The sequence below is a fragment of the Cryptotermes secundus genome, unplaced genomic scaffold (assembly GCF_002891405.2).
Source record: "Cryptotermes secundus unplaced genomic scaffold, Csec_1.0 scaffold40, whole genome shotgun sequence".
Taxonomy (NCBI): domain Eukaryota; kingdom Metazoa; phylum Arthropoda; class Insecta; order Blattodea; family Kalotermitidae; genus Cryptotermes; species Cryptotermes secundus.
In genome coordinates, this window is record NW_019730583.1 from 1443592 (window position 1) to 1467192 (window position 23601).

Below are 23601 nucleotides of genomic sequence, written 5' to 3' on the forward strand. Positions count from 1 at the left end.
TTCGGGGTCCACCCAGAAGTTAGCAAATGTACTAAACCTTCAGTCATAAAAATGATAACACGAAACGGGGTGGGAATACGGAATAGCGGCTTTCTGCTGTTTGGTGCTACTACCTCAACGGAATAGCGGCTTTCTGCTGTTTGGTGCTACTACCTCATAACGACTGAGGGAAATCGTGTTCCGCTCTACAGCAACAAGCGGTCAGTCAAGCATAAGTTTTAAATTGATTTTTGTGAAAACTGCTATTGACAAATTTTGAATGGTAGTTAATACTTTATTATACAGGAAGGTTCTTTACCTTTGCTCGCCGGTTGACGAGTCTACGCTTCACGTTGACCGGTGCACCAACGGCTGAGAGGCACTTACCAATTTTGCCAGTGAATCAATATGCGTATTGGCCGATAACGTTCGGAATGAAGTACAGTTCACAGACCACAATACAATAACTACAACTACAATAACTATCCCTCTACACGCAAAAACATTCCTCACACCGGCAGAAGAGGTTCTGATTTACTCTCTGACGATGTTCTGCAGGAATATTTCCAATTTCCCTACGAATATTTTTTTTACGTCTTCCGTTCGGGGGTTACTGATGTAAACCTTGTCCTTATAAGAACCTCAGAAGAAAAAAACGCTAGGATTAAGATCAGGTTAAATTGCTGGCCAAGTATCACTGCTGATAACTTTGTCTCCGAAAACATAGGACAAAGCCTGCATAGATATGTGCAGTGTGGGCAGCAGCAGTCTTGCTTAAACTAGTCATCGAGTCTTTCTTCTTCTGTTAACTCTGGACAGAATTGCCCGAGAATGAACTGAACATATCTTTCGCAATTAACTGTTTCGTTAAAAAAACACAGGTCCAACAATCCTTCTTGCACACCAGACACCAACTTTCACTGGATGGAGTGGGACCTCATGTGTTAGATGTGGATTCTGTGAACTCCAGTAGCGATTATTTTGCGCAGTGACGTATCGCTGAAAGTGAAACGCTTCATCAGAAAATGACAGCTGCGGATCGAGCTCACCTTCGACGACAGACTGTAGAAACCAACTGCAAAAACTGAACCCTACTAGCCGGATCGCGCGGCTGCAAGGCGTGCGTGGATTACCGTTGTTTTACAGCGTCTAAGCTTCAGCAATTGTTTTGCCGTTCTTGTACCAGACTTTGACACTTCAGTCTCTCGAGCTAGACGATTCAGTAATATTCTAGATGTATGTAGTTAGTTAGTTAGTTAGNACCCACGGCTTAAAGTCCCTCCCGGAGGACTTGTTCCTTGAATTTTTCCGCCCTTAAAAATTCGACGACCTCCGCCGGGTATTTGAACCCGCGTACTACGAGTCAGGAGGTGGGATCGTTACCTCTAGACTACGAAGGCCGCTTTTCTAGATGTATGTTCAAGTCTGGCTCCTATATCACTTAGCTTTTCTTCAGTAGGCATACCTATTAAGGGTCCCGCTGATCGAAGTTTATTCACCAAACTGTGAACTGTTGCCTGGGAACTCTTTTCATTACGAAAATTTCGCCGACACCTTCTAGGAGATCCATATTTCATGTGTCATAAAAAATGCACGATGCTCTGAAGAGTGCCACACGATGTCGGAACACTGATCACTAACTGTAACTGAGAACAAACGGCTAATGGGGCTGATAGCTGCCGACCACTGCTGACAAATAATAAACATTCCCTCGCATGAACTGCAGTGCTCGCCGTGAAACATAATGCCGTCAAGCGGTCCATAAAGCTAGTACCTTCCCTTAAATATCATCGATCTTCAGGCATACTGATTCACCGGCAAAATTCGTAAGTGCCTCGCAGCTGGCGGTGCACCGGTCGCCGTGAAGCTCAGAGCAACGAACCGGTCATCAAACGTTAAGAAACTCTTTATATTAATTTAATTCGGTATTAGTGGCATTATTATTATTAATGGGTTGAGACTGAGTCCACTATTGGACTATTGTACCAACCCCATATGATAGATGATGGTGATTGTGGAGCAACTGGTGGGATGAAGGCTGGCAGAGGAAACCGAAGTACTCGGAAAAAACTTGCCCCAGTGCCACTTTGTCCACCAAAAATCCCACATGACCTGGCCCGGGCTCGAACCCGGACTGCCGCGGTGGAAAGCCTGCGACTAACCGCCTGAGCTACGACAAGTCCTTAATTCGGTAATAAGTAATGCTACAGAATGACTGTAAGGGCGACTGCTCACCAAGGAAACTGGTAACCGCAACGCAACCGCAATTTCCGAGAAATGTCGCCGATTTTAAGCAGACAACTGGTTTCCAGATTAGCTGACGCACACTGAGGAAACATTTGATTAGTTGCTCACATAATCTTAAGTGGGTACGTTCGTCCGACGTAATGCATGATTGTACACGTAGTTTTTAATTTCGTGCACTTATCTTCTACAATGGAAGATAATCATACTTATACCGTCATAATGTGGTGATAGTTGAGACCGGCTGAGACGGCGTGAGAAGACAGGAGAGGACCATAAGGAAAATATTGGTATCTTAATTGATTTGTTTTAATTAAGGTCAATTTATTTTAATCAGGAAATATCGCGTTCACACGAAATTTTGACATGCAGTGCTATTATTTTAGCGAGATAGAAGACACCAGATGAAGGCCGTATACAGCCTAACCATTTAATGTTGAAGGGTGACTATATAAGTTGTATTTAAGACGGAAATATATGTGAAATAAATGATATATTAATGCAATAAGATGCTTAAATACAATGTTAGGAAAAGAAAACTCTGGGTGCATCCGTTCTTCTGTGACAATTTAAACTGAGGGGCTTATATTGTATCAAAGAACTTAACCTGGATCCAGACTCCTTCGTCTCATGAGAAATTCTCTCCCAAGCCAAATCTGCCTTGCATAGCCTGGGTGGCGTTGCTCAATTAACTGCCCAAAATAAAAACTGACAGCTTCGACAACCCTTCGTCTCATCTTAAGAAACAAATTAATCACCTATGCGCGTTATAAAACAGCTGACACTAGGAAACCACGCCGCAATGCAATTATGAGAAGACTGGCATGATCCGTTGGCTGGAAGTTGAGTTTCTCAGTCTTTCCGCAAGTTGCGTTGCCGTTTCCTCTATTTGCGATGCTCTATTCAGTAACGTGTTCAACTAGGGATGTTAAGACTCGGAAATTGCGGTTGTGTTGCGTTTGGCAGTTTCTTTGTGTGCCCTCCCCCTAACGTGCACGAAAGGGAGTCCTAAATACTGCTTTGCGTGTGTTCTATTGTGACTTCCGTACGGTGATACATCCTCTGAATTTCGAAATGGCAATGCTGACAATAAGGAAATTCCAGGAATATTACTGTACCGTATAACGATATAAGTGAAAACGCAATTCATCCGCAGAAGTTTGGACAAAATATGCTACTTCTTGGAATTTATTTCCTTTCATATCCTGTTTTACATGGTTCAATTCTAATTTTCAAAGTCTTACAAATGTTATTTCACTGAAATAGACACATGTATGTCTTATACTTTTGTATAAACGTATAACGTAACAAGTTGATCATTTCCATTTTTCAATCGAACAGAAATAACATTGTCTTCTTTCCACTGCGGGGAAACACATAGGCCTACATTACCGTTTAGTATCGTATGAAGGTACATTCCTCCCGCCGTGAAAAATGAAAAATACATTTTTAGCTTTTATGCGTCCTTGGCAAGGGGTGTATAAATTGAAGGAATAACAGGGGCATAGTATGTATCAGCACTTTTTATCACTGAAACTCTTCCACGGATTTCAATGCCATATGGCACCGGTTCATACATTAAGAAGAAACTTTCATTTTCGATAAACAAAGCTCAAATCTAATCGTATTGGGTCTTCTCAAAAACACTTCACTGTACAAAAACTGTTCACACGATATGGAATACGAACTCAGTATGATACACAAACTTTATTTTAAACATTTCTGACGCGGTGAACATTTAAGCATACAAATGAACAGTAAAATACAACTGTGTGCAATTAGTGTGAATATCTTAACAGATACACATTTGTAGCTGCAATCTAACGGAACGGGCTGCTGACAGGCAGGGAACCACACACGGATTCCATGATGCCAACTTCCCTTTACAGCATCGAGCAATTGGAGACACTGCTGTAGCTGTTCAGTTCTGCTAATAATCTCGCTTTTGAACGCAATATCTTATCTGCTAACACAAAAAAAAAGGGATGTAATATCATGAAGGCCGCCCGATTTATTTGCGGTTTGTGAGGCGACATATTTCCTGCGGAGTGGTGGTGCCATCACTGAGAAATCGCCCAACAGACAATCTGCCTGCCTGATATGAAGTATGTTATGGGATTCTCATGAATCGGCACCTTAAATCAGACGAAACAAATTTTTCACTATTTACCTATATATGAAACATAAAGGCTCCCACACACCTGAGCAAACGCGGTGGCGGTGACGGGCGCGATGGCGGTCAGATATTTCCTGCTGAACTTACAGACACTTTCAGATAGGCAGCAATCTTGCGGGCAGCGTTCCGGACAGTGCAGCGTTCTATTCCGCGGTAGCGATCAGATGCAGCTTGTCGAGTCTGGCCGCTGTCCGCGTCGCTGTGTGTTAGCATGAACAATAAGTACAACAACAGAGCAACTTACTGAAGAAGTAAAATGACATAATATCTCCCTTAATTAGATCCAGTAGATCATCAAAGCATTCAACTGGCATCCGAAAGTAAATATAGAATCGTTCTTCTTTTTTCCGCAGTTGTCGATACAAAGTATGAAATTCTCCTTCACGCTCACGAAGCAGATTAAGGTCGTGAATCCACGTTTTCTTACTCTTCTTTCTGAAAAATATATTGTGATTTTAATATCTGTAATAACTTCTCAGATTTCTTCAATTGTACACAATAAAAGGAACAAATTACCTTGCTTGTTGCTGCTCATCAACTACCGCTACCAAATGTAACGCTTCTTCCATACAAGATAATCGATGCAACGTTTACGATGTTGTGCTTATGCGATTTTTCAAACTGATCGCGACCTCCGCGTTGTTGGTGTGAGAAGGCTCACCGTGACCGTCACTGCCACCGAGATCGCTTTGGTGTGTGGGAGCCTTAATGTTGCAAACGACACCNATGTGTGTTAGCATGAATAATAAGTACAACAACAGAGCAACTTACTGAAGAAATAAAATTACATAATATCTCCCTTAATTAGGTCCAGTAGATCATCAAAGCATTCAACTGGCATCCGAAAGTAAATATAGAATCGTTCTTCATTTTTCCGCAGTTGTCGATACAAAGTATGAAATTCTCCTTCACGCTCACGAAGCAGATTAAGGTCGTGAATCCACGTTTTCTTACTCTTCTTTCTGAAAAATATATTGTGATTTTAATATCTGTAATAACTTCTCAGATTTCTTCAATTGTACACAATAAAAGGAACAAATTACCTTGCTTGTTGCTGCTCATCAACTACCGCTACCAAATGTAACGCTTCTTCCATACAAGATAATCGATGCAACGTTTACGATGTTGTGCTTATGCGATTTTTCAAACTGATCGCGACCTCCGCGTTGTTGGTGTGAGAAGGCTCACCGTGACCGTCACTGCCACCGAGATCGCTTTGGTGTGTGGGAGCCTTAATGTTGCAAACGACACCACATACCACATGGCCTGAAGTATAAAGAATTCAGTGACATGGCTGCTGAGCAGCACACGGGGTTACGTACATCTTGGTTTGTTTCCCTGTAGAGGTTGTACGGTGTCCAATGGTAAGATGATATGACTGCTGAACTGGAAAGACTGAAAACAATCATGGCCCAGTAGGCCTACTCTCCCAGCAGTTCTCGATGTTACTCTTTAGAACTGAGAGGGACCAGCGTTCGGAGGAGTGCAAGAGAAAATTCTCTGGCTGTAAGATAACATGACAGAAAACGGGCGACATAACTACACCCAGCTGTTAAGAGTCCCACAGACCGCAATTAAGAAAATGACCGAAAAAAAAACATGAACTGCGTATTGCATCACTGGACTGAAGATCACGATGTTCGAACGTCTATCCGCTAAGAATCATCTAACTTCATGGAGCTCTGTCCTTCTTCGTAGGTTGTGTTCCTCAACCATTCACGATATTCCCTGCATGCTATGGAACGGTAAGGTTCATTACCGTGTTCAAAAGAGCTCCCGCCATTACTGGCCCCCATCTTAAGTCTGATGAATGTATCTAATACGATGGCAGGTAAAGTTGTTCAGGCACTTAAATAAGCACCATGCCATAAGGATGTATGGGGAACAGAGGTACAGATCCAGACATTAACCCCTTAAAGCACAGTGGTCACTACGGATATCACCTGCTTTAACATTTAGAAAATGCTCTTTTTATTCACAGGCTGTATTTATGTAGATTCTAAAGGGTTCTGACGATGGTGGATGACACAGAATTACTGGGGTTTTGGACTTTTTCCATCGTCCGGAATTCTAGGTAACAGAAGACACGACGTTTCGGAAACTGGATCTGTTTCAGTCTTCAGGTGAGAAAGGAAGACACCTACTCAGTTGGGCCCCTTAGAAAGAGCTAATCTCAATCACTGGATCACTGTCACCTGAAGGCGGAAACAGATCAGTTTCTGAAACTTCGTGTCCTCTGTTATCTAGAATTCCGGACGATGGAAGAAGTCCAAAACATCAATAATTCTGTGTATTTATGTGTTTCGTATGGTCCTCAGAATAAACAATGGTATTTCTCTGAACAGAATCAATTAACTGGTATTCACCAATGGTGACACGGTGTGTTTCCTGCGAGGCAGGAACTACATTTTGAAATAATTATACAGAAAATTCGTACTCCAAGTGTTTACCTCCGAACATGGTGAAGCCAGTTGCCAGCTTCTCCCGGCCGCCTGAACCCCAAAGAAACAACCTCCGGCACCCACTGGACAGTAAGCTGGGTGGTCGGTCGTGTCATATAGCTCAGGCGGTAAGTAGCCGGCTTCCCATCGCGGCAGCCAGGGTTCGAGCCCAGGTCAGACCATATGGGAGTTGTGCTGGTCAAAGTGGTACTGGGGCAGGTTTTCTCCGAGTACTTCGTTTTCCCCTGCCAATTCGCATTCCACCGACTACTCCACATTCATCATTCATCATAATTTATCCACCCCTGGCTGGTACAATAGGCCAATTTGTGGGTGACATACCAAGTAGACTCAGTCTCACCCCACCCAAAGAAACAAAAAAAACACACACACACACACACAGGGTGATCCCCATCGCGTATCTGGAAGCGATAGAGTAGAGGAAAATTCATGACCTTATCAGTATTCGAAACCCGGTCATCCAGCGGACTCTGACCTAACTACATGCCGTTACACCCCACAAGATGACACTCTTCGTTCCTCAAAATCTGTTATCTCACATGAGCAGCTAATATGCTGTAGCGGAACATTTCAGAATTCTCTGGGATAGTTTAGTCCATATAGCGACTAGGCTACGGGGCGGAAGGACGGTGGAGTCGGACTTACATCTCTGGCAAGAGATTTCCTCCTCTCCACAACGTCCAGACCGACTGTGGAGCCCACCCAGCGCCCTACACAAAGGGCACCAAGATTTCCTCCGGAGCGCTAAACTGTCCCTCTTCTTTATCTAGTGCCGAGGTAAAGAACCCTGGACCCATATCTCCACTCCGACTTAAGTCTTCATGGCGTGGTACTTAATATATTAAGCCCAGCGAAACCTTTACTTTTTGCTGTGAGATACCCCAAATTTCGAAACTGGTGCTGCGTTTTACACCTCCAGTTACAACTTTTCTTCTGGTTTATGGCCAATTAGCACATTTACGACCACGGTTTCAAACTGCGAAATGAGTTAAGGACAAGTGTCATGGCTTATACTGACGAAATGTGCCTGCGAAAAACAATAAAAACATAACTCGGAATTACAGTACTGGGCAAGAAATTTGGGAACGACGTGGTCATAAAGGCAACATGCTGATCTCAGAAACCACATCCAGTCACGAATTCAGATAGTCATAAATACCAAACTATGGTTATGGAAAGCTTTAAAATGGTCTTCGTTTTATTAAGTTGTTCAATATTTGTACAAACAGTGGTCAGAATTCTTCACTACACTCAAGTGGTTTTTGTGCCGACTGGCCTTGGTGCCACGCAGTTTCCGCACGTACGTTGACTTGAATGACTATATGGAATCCAAGAGTCAGAAGCTTTTACAAACTCCTGACGTTCTGAGAACCAACTAATGCGATGCATGAGCATTAAAAACTGAGCCAAGAGGGCAGAGACGGCTCGCGACTGTAACAGTATCTGTGCTCGACTCTTTTTACATTTTTACCCGTAACATATCCAGGACGAATGGAGTACGCGCTTCCTCATTATGAGTTTATGAATTACAAATGCGTGGGGCCACCCAAACACATTTCTAACATTCTTCCTGGCTGAACAACGAAAAGACTATTGTGGTACCTGTTTTGCCACATTGGGTAGGGACAAGATTTATGACGAACGTAAATGAAACCACAAGTAGTGCATATGACGTAGCATGGGAACGACAGCGATCGCAGGATGTAACACGGGACAATGTGACCGGCACAAAGAAGAAACTATGTAGAACCCAGTCTGAGCGGGGACTGGGTCAGATACCTCCCGCACAAAGGAAACGAAAGGGTGGCGATGGATAGATGGCATTCTCGTACAAAAGTTGTCCCTTCCTCTATTAAGCATAACACCACAACATGTGCGAGCAGAGGCACAGCTTCACCAATTCTTAACCTTCGCACAGGCTGGAGATGAGTGGTCTGCTTCACACCACCACCGCTTTTACCCCAAGGAAATAAAACATTCCTTGCTCTTTCTAAAGGAGGCTGGGTGGACCCCCGAGCCGGTATGGCCATGGTGCTAAGGGAAGAATCTCTACCCTTGTTCGGAATCAAACCCCGATCCAACTTGAAGCCTGTCTGAGCGATACCGGCTCCTTACTCCTTCCTTTGAGAGTTCAACAAAACCATGAAGGACTTCGGGCGTTGTCTGGAAACATTTTACAAAAAAAAATGTGTAACTGATTCCAGTCTCACAGTACGACCATAGACCTACTTTTACGAGGATATGCTTTCAATACAGTGTCGTGGTTCAATCGCGTGGTGAGAAATTTTAAACTTCAAACAGAAACTCTGTGAGAGCGGAAGTGAAAGCTTAGTGTCAGATTCTACTAACGTGGACCTGTGTTTCGAAACAAATGAAGTAGTCCCCACCGGCCCAATTATAATTATCCGCAACGGCCATCACTTCCCCTTGAAGACGGATACAGTACAGATCTCCGAAACATCGGCAACAGAGGCTGAAGTTACACGGTACCCACATAAAAAATCAGGATCCATAATCGTGCTGATCCACCATGAAATCCCAATATATTCAATACTGTTTTATTCTTGGAACTACTTCTTTCCCGTCATTAAGACTGGATACAGCTCATTCCGTACATCAACTACTGTAACTGTGTAACAAGTTCCTTTTCGACGAACTGCTCAGTATGAGTGTGTGTGTGTGTGTGTATGTATTTGAAAAATATAACCAGAATGGAAACCAAGTTTCTAATATGAATGGTTTAAATAGAAACAAACTTACATATAATTTGAAAACATATCAAAAGAATTTTACATTTAGGCTCGAATATCTGACTCACTGGAATACATTTCCGAGCTAAGGTACAGGTAAAAATCTGCCCTTGTCGTTCAGCGCGTCATCTTCAACATGGGCACTAACTGGAGGTGAGGGACCAGCTTCACGAGTCGGCCGCTTCACCCCCAAGTAATGAACCCCCATTACACACTTGATAGGTCTCTTGGGTGGGCGCCAGAGCCAAGCTGGTGGCTGTGACGAGAAGAGATATCCCTGCCTCCTGCTGAAAATCGAACCTCTATGATCCCGACCGCTGATCACTCGCCCAAGGAGTCCTACCGAATGTTTAAGATCTAGTAAACCGAAGTGAAACGGAGAGTTTCATGGAGGTAGGCCTAGGCCCAAATTGGGGCTGTAGCGCCACAGAAAAAAAAATTATCCCGACCGCAGCCCGGTCGCTATGATGACTAAGCTATCCATTCTCCTAATAGTTCCGTGATGTCCTCACACTTGTAACGTATTACAATCTGTTACCATCGACACTTAAATTCCATCATTTATTTCTGTTTCTGGGTGTAATATTACACACCATTATTATATCAAATTCAATACTAAAAGTTATTTTTAACAATTATACATACACAAGGTAAAGTAATACAACGTGCGCAGTGGATACCAATGTAACGTGGAGGACCATGGTTTGCGGTCTGATGGATAGCACTCCTCCTTCGTATCTGGGAGGTCCCAGGTTCGAATTTCCAAGTCTGTCCCCAGTCCCTTAAGGCAGATGCTGGGATAGTAACTCAAATTAGGCCACGGCCGCTTCCTTCCACATTCCTTTAAACTGTTTACACGTTCCGGCATGAGTAATGGTTCGGACTGTTTCTTCCGGGTACCTGAACGAGCATCGTTTCGTGTGAGAGAACTTGAGGCAATAAGGAATGATCTCTATACTGAACATGGAACTGCCTAACATAGCATCATTCTGGTTATAGGCTTCAGTCGCTTACAAACAGTAACAATGGTTAGAATGTTCTGTGAAGTGGGGCTGCCAGGCTGAGTTGTGGCATCATCACCTCGCGAGCGGTGAAGAGTTGGGTGCATACAACTGAATTCCAGACTAACTTACGTTCTAAAAATTTCTGACTTGCAGATAACAAGGTCCTTCCCTGACACGCTGTTCTTAGTTGTCCTTGTCTATAAACAGCGGAATACCTGTCAATGGATGGGCGAGTTCCAGAACAGTGAACACAATGAGGGTTGAAGGATGGTGCCTCACAGTGCCCAGTCTCGCCGAAGACGCCACAATCAAGGCAAGATGCATACAGCTGCTGCATGTGGCCAAATTTCTGACATCGGAAACAACGCACAGAGTATGGAATGTATGGGCGTATGGAAACTCCGACACGACACAGTAATGCTGGAACGTCAAACGTCAAAAAGACAGTTCGAGGCGGAAAATATTTTGTCGTGCTTCTTCCGATGAACCTGTACGTTTCAGAAACGTAGTGATCTGCCAAAGCCGTCTTCTCATGTGACATCCCGTCCAGAGTCAGTGCTTTCCCTTCAAATTCACAGAAGAATGCACTCGACATTCCGGGTAAGAGACCAACAGATTCGCTTTCAGAAACGCTTCTGCTTGTTTTTCGGTGTATACCTCAGAAAGTATCCCGTTCTTTTGTCGGATCGTGTTCTACACCACGCCTGCAATATTATCCTACGTCTTCTGTACATATAAAATGGTGTTCTCGTGGTCTTTTCTGTGCCTTCTATTAGGATGCTCAGAATCACGGCGCAGGAATGAAGCAATAACTACTACTGCAGGTGTGTTCCTGTTCACTAGAAGAACGTGACGAAGTATCTTGGGACAGGAGTCACGATCACAGAATCTTCCAGTCTGAGCTGGCGTAGGGCCTCGAACACGACCCGATCTCAGCAAACAGTTCTGAGTTTTAAAAACCTAACGGCAAGACCCATACGATTGGCGAGAGGCAACTTTAAGCCTCGGCCACGAGAATAACCTTCTATAGCTTCCACCTGTAACTGATTACGTCCCAGCTCCAGTTAGCGGTAACACGCTAGAACGGCACAGCCAGAGCTATGTCTGGCTATTCCGCCTGCACTCAAATGGTGTGTACTTCACTTAAGGTCCTGGCTTCGCTCTTAAGACTGGCACCTGGGAAGAGTTTAACTCATTTCTCATCTCCCCGGAGGGACATGCAAGTTGCAAGTCGCGCTGGAAACCGTGGAACAGCATCACGGAGATATGAAAGAACCGTTAACAAATATACATAATGTTAGTAGTTACTATAGGATTCTGACGATGGTGTATAACACACTGATATGTTGGGTTTTTGGACTTTATCCATCGTCCTGGTTTTTAAGATAACAAATAAAAACACGACGTTTCTGAAACTGGATCTGTTTCCGAAACGTCGTGTTATTTGTTATCTTAAAAACCAGGACGATGGATAAAGTCCAAAAACCCAACATACCAATACATAATGTTAGTATCTGAGAAAGAGACCTACATAACTCTAGAAGAAAAATAACTATAGTCATGCACATAAACTGCTGTGGCAAAACCAGTACCATAATGATTACGGGGATGTTGATGTGGACAGTCAGCTGTAAAAGAAATTCAATACACGAAATCGCAAAAGGCAGTATGATGATATGGTAACCCTGGGAACCCCTTAGCAATTTCCGCCCACCCGTCAGAACGTGAACCGATCAACCTCGACGTGGTTAAAAAAAATACTCAAATAAAGCAATAAAAATTAAATAAATAAAACAAACGTCGTAGCAGAACTGAACAAGGTCAGCTTACAACATCGGCTGAGTCAATGCAAACTAAAACCAAGGGCATGACAGTTTACGTCAAAATTAACCAGCCAACGAACTTCGTTTATTTTGTTCACCATAATCGGCTCTCATTGTGAAAGTCCCACATGACCTCTGTAACACCGAAAACACGGCCCAAAAAGTATACAACACGTCATGCTACACGGGCAGCTGATAAGGTATGTACACAATATGCATGCGACATCCTGTGTTATCTATTATACATGTACCTACTTTTGAATATCAATGTCCCTTTGTTCTGTCTGCAGAGACTAAGTTGTTCCGGGGAAACTCACATAGCCTACTTTTCAATTGCAGAGGCTTGTAATCTTTGACATCCTGCCCTGTTATTGTTACGTGTATGCAATATTTGTCAAACGGTTTGCAATTACGTCAATGGGATATCGTGCTGGACTTGTGTGCAGATCTTATGATCGAGTTCCAGTCCAGGCAGATTATCTGCAAACTACTATAAACAATATTATCATTATTATTATTGGTAGTAAATCGTCACCGTCATATTTTTAAAAAACAGCTTATTACTTAGTACACATCGTGTCTACGTCAAATTTGTCAGCCATTCCTTCGAGGTTTCGCACCACTGTCATGTTCTGAGAATCAAAACCACTTTCCTTCCTCATTACAAGAAGCACGCAGTGTTCATGCAGCTGATAATACTGCAAAACGCGTTTCACTATGGCTACAACTAACATACAACGGATATCGGATCGAGACAATGTAAACTGAGCCCCTATATCCATACATTCCTTGTATATTATTGTTGTCACGTGTATGTGTGTGACTACAGACAAGGTTTGGATTGGAGATTGAACTTATTGACAAGATCGTAACTACCGCATTATCGCTAGCTTCACACATTACAAATCACTACTGCACATGCCAAGCCTTCTCAGTTTGCTTTCATTAGTCGCTTCCCAGTAACGGATGTTAACAACGGAGATTATTCGGCTTCTGCGCACACGTCGTTACTGTCCGTCGAATATCCCACAACTGAACTAAACTCTAAACTTGTCCCACTGAAACCCCCTTGGCACGGACCGCGTAGAAAAAAACTGTTACCAACAATTCCTTTATGTGTGGATTCGTTGTCGTGGGAGTATGTTTGTTTGAGAAGGCGTTACTTACTAACGGCTGAGCATATTTACTTATTAAGAATCTGCTGCCTAGCAGCGGATGTTACTTGTTTCTTTTGCAGTCGTTACCCAGTAATGGGTCTACACGCTACAATGTACAGGGAGGTTCTAACCTTTGCTGACCGGTGCACCGCTGGATGTGAGACGAATACGAATTTTGCCGATGAATAAATATGCCTGTTGGCGTTAACATTCGGAATGAAGTAGTTACATTTCACAGACCATACCCTCTACACGCAGACATTCCTCGAATCGGCGAAAGAGGTTCTGATTTACCTTTTGAAGCTGTTCTAAAGGAATACTTCCAATTTCCCTATGTATATTTTTGGTTCTTCCGTTCAGTGGCTTCTCTTGTAAACTTCAAACAACTCAGAACAATAAATGGCAAGGATTAAGATCAGGTTTCTGAAATCGCAGAGCATATATTACTGCACGGTCAAAACGTATAAATCAATCGTTCGTCCATCCATCAAACAAAAAAGAAACTCGTGACCTGTAGTCTGGATCGCCGCTTGTCGGCGAAGATAGTGCCAATTTTAGCGGATAGAGGATGTCGCGTGGTCAGCGCAACGAATCCCCACGGCCGTTAATTTCGGTTTTCTATACCGGAGCCGATATTTCCTTGAAATAGCTCCTCAATTATTCTCACGAGGCTGAGTGGACCCCGTTCCAGACCCACTACTACTCAAAAAATCTGGTAGCGCAGGGAATCGAACCCGGACCTGTAGCCAGGAACTCTGACCACTACACAACAGAGGCGTCCTAATTAATGTTCGTCCGTCCATCCATCCCGTTGAAAATTTGGCAAAGCGGAGTCAAGAAAGCCTATATATTTGAAGTCCAGATCACTCCGGTCCATCCAAACCGTGCATTGCAGAAGAATAAATAAATAAATAAATAAATAAATATATATANAGAAAAGTTCCATTTCACATGGGACACGTGGAACGTATGTGCAATTCTTGACGTTGCTGTGAAGGATGTGTGGGGGGCGGGATGAAGGTAAAGTTTACACTGGAGCAAGGAAAGCTACATTTTCATTACTTATTTTTATTTATGCATTTTAAGATAACGTAACCGTCTGCTCGAGTAGTTTTAAACAGTATACTGCAGTTTTATAAATGTGAAATTCTGAAGACAAGTCGTTTTAGTGCTTAAACACTATCTTTGAACGCCGATACAAAAATTGTGTTCGTCAAAAAAAAAAAAAGGACGCAGGTGTGTCTCAAGAATCTAAATGTGTTATACGTACGTAACAGCCAGGAACAAAAAAAAAAAGGCATCTGAAATTTCAGTGCACGGGAATGCTAATATTTAATAACTAATTTCCAAAAATAAACTTATTACTGAAATTTCTCCTAGTAAATATATTTTACTTACGCATCTAAGTATAATAATTATATTTTCGTTATTTTCCGGCCAATTTAACACATGCCGGTCTGGACGTTACCTTTTCGTTTCGAATCTCAAGATGAAGGAAACATATTCCTGTGCAATGTCGGTCTCTACTCCCAAGGTCCCAAGTCAGAAGACTTACAATGTGACAGAGTTGACTTGTTATTCACGGGGCCAAATTTACTTTCACCCTTCGGATCGCTTCGTCTGGTGAAATGGCACCAAGCCCTGCGCTCCGGGGGACCCGTCATCATGACGACAACCAAACTGGCTATATTTAGTAAATTCGGCGGCGATTTAATAATATCAACTTTCAGAACCTACAGAAAGAGCTTCCGTTCTTCAAACATCATCTCAATCTTTCGTTGAACAGTTTACGAGCATTACTTTCTCATTGCAAGCGGCTACTCTGATACTGTTGGAAAAGGAGCCTATCTACGTACAACGAAATGCGTTGTTGATTGTTATTATTATAATATCATCTTTAAAATAATTAATATCATTCAGTGCCGTGGGGGAGGCCGGCTCTGCTGTCCACCCCAGCCTCTTGTCCATTCCTGGTGGGGGGAGGGGGCGTTTCACGGGGGTAAACAGGAAAGTGAACAGCTCATCATTAATACTCAACTTCCGGAGTCTAAACAGGGTAAGCCTTGCCTTCACTATTATAATTAGTATCTCTTAGATTTCAAACAATGTGTGATAATGAAAACATACTAATTAACATATTCCACAAGCTGCCTCAAGCGGCGGCACTTCTAGCATGTACTCAGGAGGCTCTCAGTTGCAACCTAAGCCCGGTAACAATAATTACTAGGTATTTTCGTGGTTTTCCTCGGTGCTTTCTACTTAATGCCGTGGGGCCTGAAATAAGCCACGAAAACCCGCATCCCCAACCACTCCACACTACATAACCTTCTCCGCCGTTAGAGCTTTGTAAATAAGTTACAATTCATCCAATACATTCCAGCAAGCAAATCCAAAAGAAACTAATAACCCCAACTTCAGAATTCGGGTTCCCAATAGCAGTGGTTCTCGAACAAAACTTTCCTGCGGCCTAACTCGAAATTAGAACTCAGAAGTACTGGGTTTCGGACTTAGTCCATCGTCCAGCGGCCTCCGTAGTCTAGAGGTAACGTTCCCACCTCATGACTCGTAGTACGCGGGTTCAAACCCGGCGGAGGTCGTGGAATTTTTAAGGGCGGAAAATTTCAGGGAACAAGTCCTCCGGGAGGGACTTTAAGCCGTGGGTCCCGTGTCGTAGCTTTACGGCACGTAGAAGAACCTCATTATCTCCTAAGGAGGTCACTGAGCAAAATTCAAGGACATTTCCCGCCCAACAGTAGCCTCTAACGCCTCTGATAGATGGGGGAAGCATTATATATACCGCTAAGCCAGTAGAGACCGAACTCGCTGGCTTGGTCGGGACTGATGGTAAGCACCAGTATCGGTAGGGTATAGAGACTGGTAGAATATCACAGAGGGAAGCACAATGGACCAATACTAGTCTAAGTGCATGGGGAAACCCACCCTCTCCAATAACTAACTAACTAGTCCATCGTCCGGCATTAAAAAAACTAGAGAACACAATTCTTTAGGGTTACACGCCAACGTCAGAACTCTTTAGAATCTACGAAATTAGAAGCACGTACTGCAGCCACATAAGACCCGCCTTTTTAAGCGTACAGTAATCCTGTAAAACAGTCTGTTATTGACTTGAAACTTAAAGCATGGCGCGACGAAAATGTGATTACCTTGACTTACACCATCTTACTAAATGGAAGCATGCACACTGGGCATTCTTCCAATTAACCGAACGGAATCTTCGTTTCTCAATTTGTTGCGACACTTTCTGTTCCAGAAGTGAAGATGGAGGGTTGCAGTAATGGAGCAGATTCAAATTATCCGCATAAAAACTGTGACAGCATTTACAAAACATACGAGAAAATGTCTCAAGATTGACAAAACGTTTTCAACAAAACTTTTACTGGCCATTAAAACAGCCGAAGGCCGCATGTGACAGTCACTGTTCTAATGTTTGTGGAAATGGCTGGGTTCACCACATTAGCATCACGCTGGCCACTGTCCGCTACTGTCTTAACGAGACCTATACTTAATATAAACGTTATACTCGCACGTTTGTTTTTTTACTTTAATATTAGCGAGTCACCTATTGGGAATGTTAAACGGCAGCTTTAGCATTCATTATACAAGAGTTTAGTTTGTTGGACGGTTCAAGACTCTGCGCTTAATGGCGACCGCTGCATCACTGGCTGCGAACCACTTTCGAATTTTTCCTATGCATCAGTATGCATGATGGCCGATAACGCTTGCAATTATGGGAAGTCATTAAATTTGCGGATCGCCTGACGGCATTACGTTTCACGACGAGCAATGCGGTTCAAGCATGGGGCTCTGTTTATGATTTGCAGCAGGCAGCAGTTATTAGCTCCGTTACCCATTTGTTCTCAGTTACAGCTAATGTGCAGTGTGGTACACCATGGTGGGGTATACTTTTGAGCAACGTGTATTTCTGTAACACCTATGTAAAATATGTATCTGCGAAAATTCCGACGTAAATTTGGGGTCGAAAGAGTTCCCAGCAGATAGATAAGTCACTGTTTGGTGAATAAACTTACAACAGGGCTCTTAATAGAACACAAGCGCCGAGTGCTTACTGAGAAGATAAATGACATAGGAGTCATACCCGAACATATACCTAGAAAATCACTGAAACGTCTAGCTCAACAGACTGGAATGTCAATGTCTAGTGTAAGAAGGGCAACACAATTCCGGGCCCTTAGACCCTACAGAACAACAGTAATCCACGACATCCAGGTAGCAGGATTCATTTTTGCAGCTGGTTTATACGGTCTGTCGTCGAAGGTGACATCGATCCGCAACTGACATATTCTGATGAAGCGTGGTTTCACTTGCAGCCACACGCAGATACACAGTGTAACAGCTACCGGAGTTCACAGAATCCACATCTAACCCATGAAGTCCCGCTCCATCCAGTGAAAGTTGGTGTCTGGTGTGTTGTAAGTGCAAAGATTGTTGGACCTACGTTTTTTAACGAAACAATTAATTGTGAAGGATAAGTACTGGTCATTCTCGGGCAGTTCTTTCCAGAGTTAACAGAAGAATAGAGGCTCTGGTTTCAGCAAGACTCTGCTACTGCCTACACTGCACATATCTATGCAGGCTTTGTCCGATGTCTTGAGGGACACAATTATCACCAGTGGTATCTGACCAGCACGTTCACCCAATCTGGATTCTTGTGATTTTTTCCTACAAAATTTACGACAGTAACCCCGAACGGAAGAATTAAATGAAAGGGAAACCGGAACCATTCCTGCAGAACAGCTTCAAAGGGTAAATCGGAACCTCATCGCCGCTGCGAGGAATGTGCAGAGCGACAGCATTTCCAACACCTCCTGTAATCTGTGAACAAAGGTACGAACTTCATTTTGAAAGTTATCGTCAGGCGTGCTGATTCAGTGGCAAAATTCGTATGCGCTTAGCAGCTACCAAAGCACCGGCCGCCGTGAAGCGCCGGGGCGTGGAACCGGTCCACAAAGTAAAAACGCTTCCGGTACTTTCATTTTAATTGTCCTGATGCGTTATGTACACTATCACTGCTGTCCCTACAGTGAACCGAAGAAATGAGGAGTATGGTCATCAGCCAGATAGCTCTGTCAACATAACGACTCGGCTATAAGCTGAACGGCCGGAGAATCGTGGTTCGATTCCCAGAGGATAAAGTGGCCGGAGTGTAACTTTATCCACTCATCATCAAAGAGGACATGACGTAATTGTGGGCTGTAGTGCCTATAGCTCTTGTTTCTCACGTATCCTGCCACTTGTTGCTGCAGAAGTGAAAGCACAAAGACACCTCTACCTATACCACACAGTGACGTCACAACTCCATGTGGCCAATTTACGTAAAATGTCTCTCAGTATAGTCCTTACGTAATTGACTGGGCTCGTTAAAACTGGCGAAGGTGGCACGAGGGCGGACGTTCAAGAATTCAGCGCTTGATGTCAAGATAGGTATCTCGCCAGCGTCGAAGAGCTCTGATTTCGGACTGCGAATTACGCATGCACATGCCTATTCCAAGTGACCATGAGGTAACATGGGCCTATAAATTATTTCGAACTTGTCTTTATGCACATTCTCAAAGGCCTAGATGTGTGGGTTCACTGCGCCCCACCCACCCTTATGGATATGAAACAAGCTGCGAAGTATTCTCCTAACCCAAAACAACACTTTCCACAGAAATATGAAGATGTGAAACTAATTCCCCGAATGTTTCCTTCATTTAATTCTAAGCAAGGAAGACATGTTACGAGACGCAACAGTTATTTGGTTCGTCGCCATCTAGTGTAAAACTGCAGGTGTACTCTTCACCAAACATTATCATGTCAATCTAATTCATGGCGAATGTAGCACGCATGTGGAGAGATGAACAATGCATATGAAATTCCCGTCGAATTATCACTTGGGAAACTTAGGCTTCGACAGATCTCTAAGACATGTGGAATGAAGGTGTGTACTGGCTGACATGGTCCAGTACACGCCTCTTGTGAACATGATAATGGACTTTCTGATTCCACACAAGAAAAAAAAATTAGATCAGCAGTGACCATCAGACTCGCTTCCAGCGATAACGTTGAACATACCTTGTTTTCCCATGACGGGGCGTCCCAGACGACCAAACCAGCGAAGAAAGCGCCTTGCCGTGGTGGCATCAGGACGACAACCCGGCGTCACACTACAAGGTGTTGCGGGACGCTGGTGCTCCTGAAGGAGCAACACAGTTCGACTGCTTGGGGCGTGCTCGCGGCTACACGGAGACATGGGGCATTTGTTCCTGTATTCAATCCTAAGCCGGCTACATCTGTTTCCACGTCCACACATGCACTATCATCAGCAGAAGCAATGCACACACATATATATGTAATTCAAACGTTACTATTATCACAAACAGATCGAAATTATCGATTAACACGTTCCAACTCACATTACCGATAACACACCGGCTGACTCGCACTGCTAATTAAATACACGCCGACTGCAAAACATTTTTATACACACACACACAATAAGATCAAGCGCGCGCACGCAAGTAATAATGTCTGCAATCCAGTGAAATGAATACCAGCAGACTACATGTGCTATTACGAAATTCAAGCGACAACCACACACACCTCCAACCGCAGCCTGACACTGCGCGACTGTCTTGCTGGTTACAAATGTAAACGGTGCTACGTCTAGACACGAAGTCACACCATCCATATCCATTGGTTCAATGTTTCTACGTCACGCACTCGTGACGGACATATTCATGACAATTATTCCACACTGTACGCTATTGTTTTGTAACAACAAACCATCACTTTTACGAACGAGATTTGTATGATCTCGCTGGCTTGGAACTGAAGTGGAGGGCTTTCAGTAAATCGCAAGCTTCTTCAAAACAATCAATAACTGTTTATTCCTTCTGCAAAATGCAACCGCCTTCACGTGCCGCATAATAATTGGCGTGAACAATCATTACTAATTTCCGCTTACACATTACTTTTATTATGAGGAATGCAATACAACCTACCTACACGACTACACGATTTGCACTGGCAAACAGCAAGCAATATGAGAGCTCTGAATATGGCTTAACGGCATACTGAAATTTTTCGCCTTGTAAGCAAGCACTTGAGAGAACACCGCTCTGAAGAATGACGTCTGCACACGCAGTCGTCTAACAGACTTCCTTGTTCACTATTCTTGGAAACACATTATACTAGTCCTGAAACCTTCTTCTCTCCATGATACAAATAAATTATGATAAACAAATATCCTTTCTGCGTAACTGACAGTCGCATGCAGCAAGGTAGAAAACAAAGTGCAACGAAACTAAAACATCACTAGCAACAGACCAGCTGCGCCCCGCTTCTGATGATCACCTGACTCAACCGCAGGCGGGCGAACACACTAGCAGGCTGTGGTCCAGCTAGGAATACCCCACTCCTCCACTACCTGTTCAGATGAGAAACAAGACCTGGTGTCCCTGAAGACGGGCCAAGGGACGTGTAGGCTGTACAACCACCAGCAAAGCAAGTAGCGGTACCCACACTAGAGACCCTAGATACCTACTCTACTATCTGAACATCAATCTTACGCGTACGCAAGCGCACACAATGGCTGTTATCTGAACCTACTCGCGGACGGTAATTGATACAGCAGGTATGTTTCGAGTACTAGCTGCTGTTAAGTGAAAACTTCAGGAACCTGCAGCCACCCCCGCCAATTAACTTTTATGGAATGGGTGTAATACCAGTACAACATATTCTTTTAAAGTTTATATGAAGAGCGAGTTAGAAACAGTATGCATAGCATAACACCTGGTGTGAGTTCACCCTGTTATGGTCTCTGCCATCTCCAATTATTCGTGAATTCCAACTTCTGCTGCTTTCTTAAATTACATACATAGTAAAACAGGTGGGGAGGACAAGCGAGGACCTCATTATAAAATTTGATTAAAATCGCTGTGTTCTCCAGTTACACATTAATATTTACTATCGGGAAAACGGTAAGAATTGGAGAAAAGTGTATTGGGCATAAAATGCGTTCCATTTTCTCTACAACTTCCATTCTAAACATTTTTCGCTCCAGCAAAAATTTGGCGAGCCATGCTCCAGACGCGCAGCAACTTGAGTATCTCAAGCGTCCGTTACTATTGTCCCTTTTTAAACAACATTATAACGTGTTATATTTCAGTAAGCCTAACACTCCGCCAAATTTCATGAAAATCCTTTCGGCGATTCAGGAGTAATTAGACTGGCAGCCACGGCGAAGCCAGTGGGCGCATTTTTGCAACCTCCCCCCCGCTGCAACCGCGCCAAAAACAGGCTATGCGAATAGTTATCCAGAGGCCACAAAAACGTCTGAAGGTAGGCTCGTAGTTTTATAACACGTTTACAGACACGCAGAAGATGAAATTCCGCATGCAATACTGTCCAGCGTGTCCGAGAACACTTGAAAGCCTAATGCAGCATTACGATCAGGTGATACTAATTCTGCAACACACACGGACAACAGGAGAAAATGCGAATTACACAGTGCGGCAGTCCGTGAGTTTTCTACATCAGTGAACAGTCTTCACGAAGCACAAGCCTTGAGAAGATTACAGTCGCTAAGCAGGTTAAGAAACTATCCGCCTTTTATGGAACCCGGAAGTTCACTGTAGTATTCACAAAAACACTGGTTCATACCCTGAACCAGTCCACACCCGAAGTCCCAATTTAACAGTGTTACAGCTTATATGAAGGAAACTTATGCCTATGCATTTAGTTCAATAAGGCCTGGTACAGGAACAGCTTTACTTTTTTTTTACTTACGCTTCATAACGCAAATCAGAGATTACTGACATCACGTGTATCTAAAAATCTATATAAGACAAGTAAGCCATACGCTGTCACTTTGCACCTGGCACGTCTTTTCTTTTATTGCTAGTGGGGTGGGACTAAGTTCCTTGTACTGAGGCCACTTCTGGCCTATTGTACCAGCCCCAGATGATAGGTGAGGGTGATTGTGGAGCAATTGGTGGAATGAAGATTGTCAGGGGAAACCGAAGTACTCGGAGAAAACCTGCCCCAGCGCCACTTTGTCCACCATAAATCCCACTTGACCAGACCCGGGATGAACCAGGGCCGCCGCGGTGGGAAGCCAGCGACTAACCGCTTGAGCTATGGCGCAGCCCATTGCAAGTCTTTCTTTTTAGTCATTTCAGAAGGGTGAAAATCTGAGCAACGTTTGTTTATACATGCATATATTCAAGGAAAGAAAGTGTTTTTGGTATCTGCAGTTGTGTGAGAAAAATTCGGACAATAGAGAAATGTCAAATATCCGAACGAAAGGATGTAAATTCTAACATCAAGTAAACTTCTCCGGGTTAACGATGTAAATGTACAAAACATAACGTAAAAGGGTGAAGCTGTCCCTGTGCTTAACTAATTAAGCACCACACCATGAAGAAGGATGGGGGAGTGGATGTATAGATCTACATTTTCTTGACGTCAGAACTAGGTGAAGGTGAGTGGTCAGCTTCACGTCCCTGCTGCTTTATCCTTGGTGAAAGAGCCCCCGGTGCCCATTGGGTAGGAGGCTGGGTGGGCCTTAGAGCCGTTCTGGACGACGTAGAGAAAATTCTTGATGCCACAGCGACTCGAACTCCGACCCCTCGGTCGTCCAGCCCGTAGCCAATCGCTATACCGATACACTGTTCCGGCTCCTTATAAAATATAACGTATACATTAAAAATGTTATTCTTTAATATAAATAATTATATTCCAATTTTGATACTGGTAACAAAAACTACGATTACAAAACAAAGAAACCTTAAGTACTGATAGAGATATTGGGTTTTCGGACTTTATCCATCGTCCTGGTTTTTTTAAGATAACTAAGAAAAACACGACCTTTCGGAAACTGGATCTGTTTCCGTCCTCAGGTGAGGTAAAACACCTATTCTGTTGGGTCCCTTAGGGGTGTTTTTCCCTCACCTGAGGACGGAAACAGATCCAGTTTCCGAAACGT

General features: G+C 43.5%; 1 protein-coding gene across 2 annotated transcripts in view; it reads right to left on the reverse strand.

The window, feature by feature from the left end:
• LOC111866324 (serine/threonine-protein kinase tricorner) overlaps positions 1-23601 on the reverse strand; it is a 175680-nt gene that overhangs the window by 80005 nt on the left and 72074 nt on the right. The window contains exon 1 of one of the 2 annotated variants that reach the window (XM_023855161.2): positions 19689-20983. The exons of the other annotated variant lie outside the window; for it this stretch is intronic. Within the exon in view, the coding sequence (XP_023710929.1) occupies positions 19689-19926 (238 nt within the window). The 5' untranslated portion in view covers positions 19927-20983. Of the gene's footprint in view, positions 1-19688; positions 20984-23601 lie in introns of those variants that run through there. 2 annotated transcript variants of the gene reach the window in all.